This window comes from Echinops telfairi, unplaced genomic scaffold, assembly GCF_000313985.2.
Source record: "Echinops telfairi isolate 266 unplaced genomic scaffold, ASM31398v2 ScPeMD7_2;HRSCAF=8, whole genome shotgun sequence".
Lineage (NCBI taxonomy): Eukaryota > Metazoa > Chordata > Mammalia > Afrosoricida > Tenrecidae > Echinops > Echinops telfairi.
Window position 1 is genome coordinate 9,276,299 of NW_022103898.1, and position 1,320 is coordinate 9,277,618.

At 53.3% G+C, this 1,320-nt stretch overlaps 1 protein-coding gene across 1 annotated transcript in view; it reads right to left on the reverse strand.

Annotated features, from left to right (window-relative positions):
- RPL3 (ribosomal protein L3) overlaps positions 1–450 on the reverse strand; it is a 25,091-nt gene extending 24,641 nt beyond the window's left edge. Inside the window, exon 1 of the mRNA XM_045290949.1 lies at positions 439–450. Coding sequence (XP_045146884.1) covers positions 439–450 — 12 coding nt within the window. The remainder of the gene's footprint in view (positions 1–438) is intronic.
- Positions 451–1,320: the final 870 nt, after the last annotated feature.

Genomic DNA, 1,320 nt, shown 5'->3' on the forward strand with positions numbered 1-1,320 from the left:
GTAGTCATGATTCAGGGGTTCTATGCTTCAACTGTGAGTGTCTGTTAGAGAGTTCATTGTGACTGACGTCCATCCTGTTGGGTATCAAGCCAGCCATCTGAGAAGCAGGGCGCGGTCATTTTGCTACCAGGTGAGAAGAACAGGAGGAGTGTGTGCCTCTGGGGACTCAGGACACCTGCAGAGTGACCCTCCTGGAGCCAGGAGGCGGCAGAACCGGAGCCAGAGCTGTGGCCTTCCCAGCCCACAGAGCAAGTCAAGCGCAGTGCTTTGGGGCAGGAGGCTGGCCTGTGGAGTGGGGTACCACGAGGCCTTTCCTGAGGGGAGCTGATTATTTGTGGGGTACCAGCCTCCACAACTGAACGAATCCAAGGGGTGGTTGTGTAATTGAGGGGTAAAATTAAATAGACAACAGACAAGATAAAGCATGCGAGTGCTCACCTTTGGGACCATCATGACCTCAGGAGCCAAGTCCATGCAGGGAGAGAATAGATCTCCAACCAAGGTTTATTTGCACTCAGGGGATGTGCCAGTCCCCCTAATTACAGGTAACCACATACGTAACAGGAAGGGGTGTACAATAGACATACACGGGACAGAAGGGGGATGAGCTAGAGGGATACACGCAATAGTAAGGGGAGGCACTGGAGGCATGCATGTGACAGGAAGGCACGTATGTAACATGATGGGTGGATTCAAGATGGCAGCCTAACCTTGGTCGTCCCTGAGTTGGCTTGGCCCTAGGTGTCTTTGGGCTCTCCTTCAGGGGAACCATCCATTATCCTTAGCAGAAGAGGGTGGGCGCTACTTAGGGTGGGACAGACTATAGGGTCTGATTGCTTTAAAAGGCTGACAACCTTCAGTCGGATAAATGCCCTTTAGGCATTTATTGAAGGCCCTAAAAGAGCTTTGTAACCTCCCCCTGAATAGGCCGGTAGAGGGGCCAGGTGGAGAAGTGGGTCCCCAGAGAGAGGCCTGCCTGTGGGCAGAGAAGAGCCTGGCCTGACTGTACAGCTGTCTCCAGCCATTCACACCTGAGTCGTAGCCTGTTCACGTGCCTCATAAACCCCATAACTCTGAGTATTGTCTGCCAGTGCTGTGCAGCCATCGCAAAGAATTAGAGAGCCAAGCTGAGAAACAGAGAGGACCCTGGGAGAGAGGGGTGGAGGGTGGAGGCTTGTCAGACCTCTGCCTTATGACAATCGGCCGTAGGAGCCAGAGGAGATCAGAGATGAGTCCTATCTGACTCACACACTGTTTCCTCCGTCTGATAAGCCCCACTTGCTCCATGGGGGAAAAACGAGGTGGCTTTCTCCCATCAAC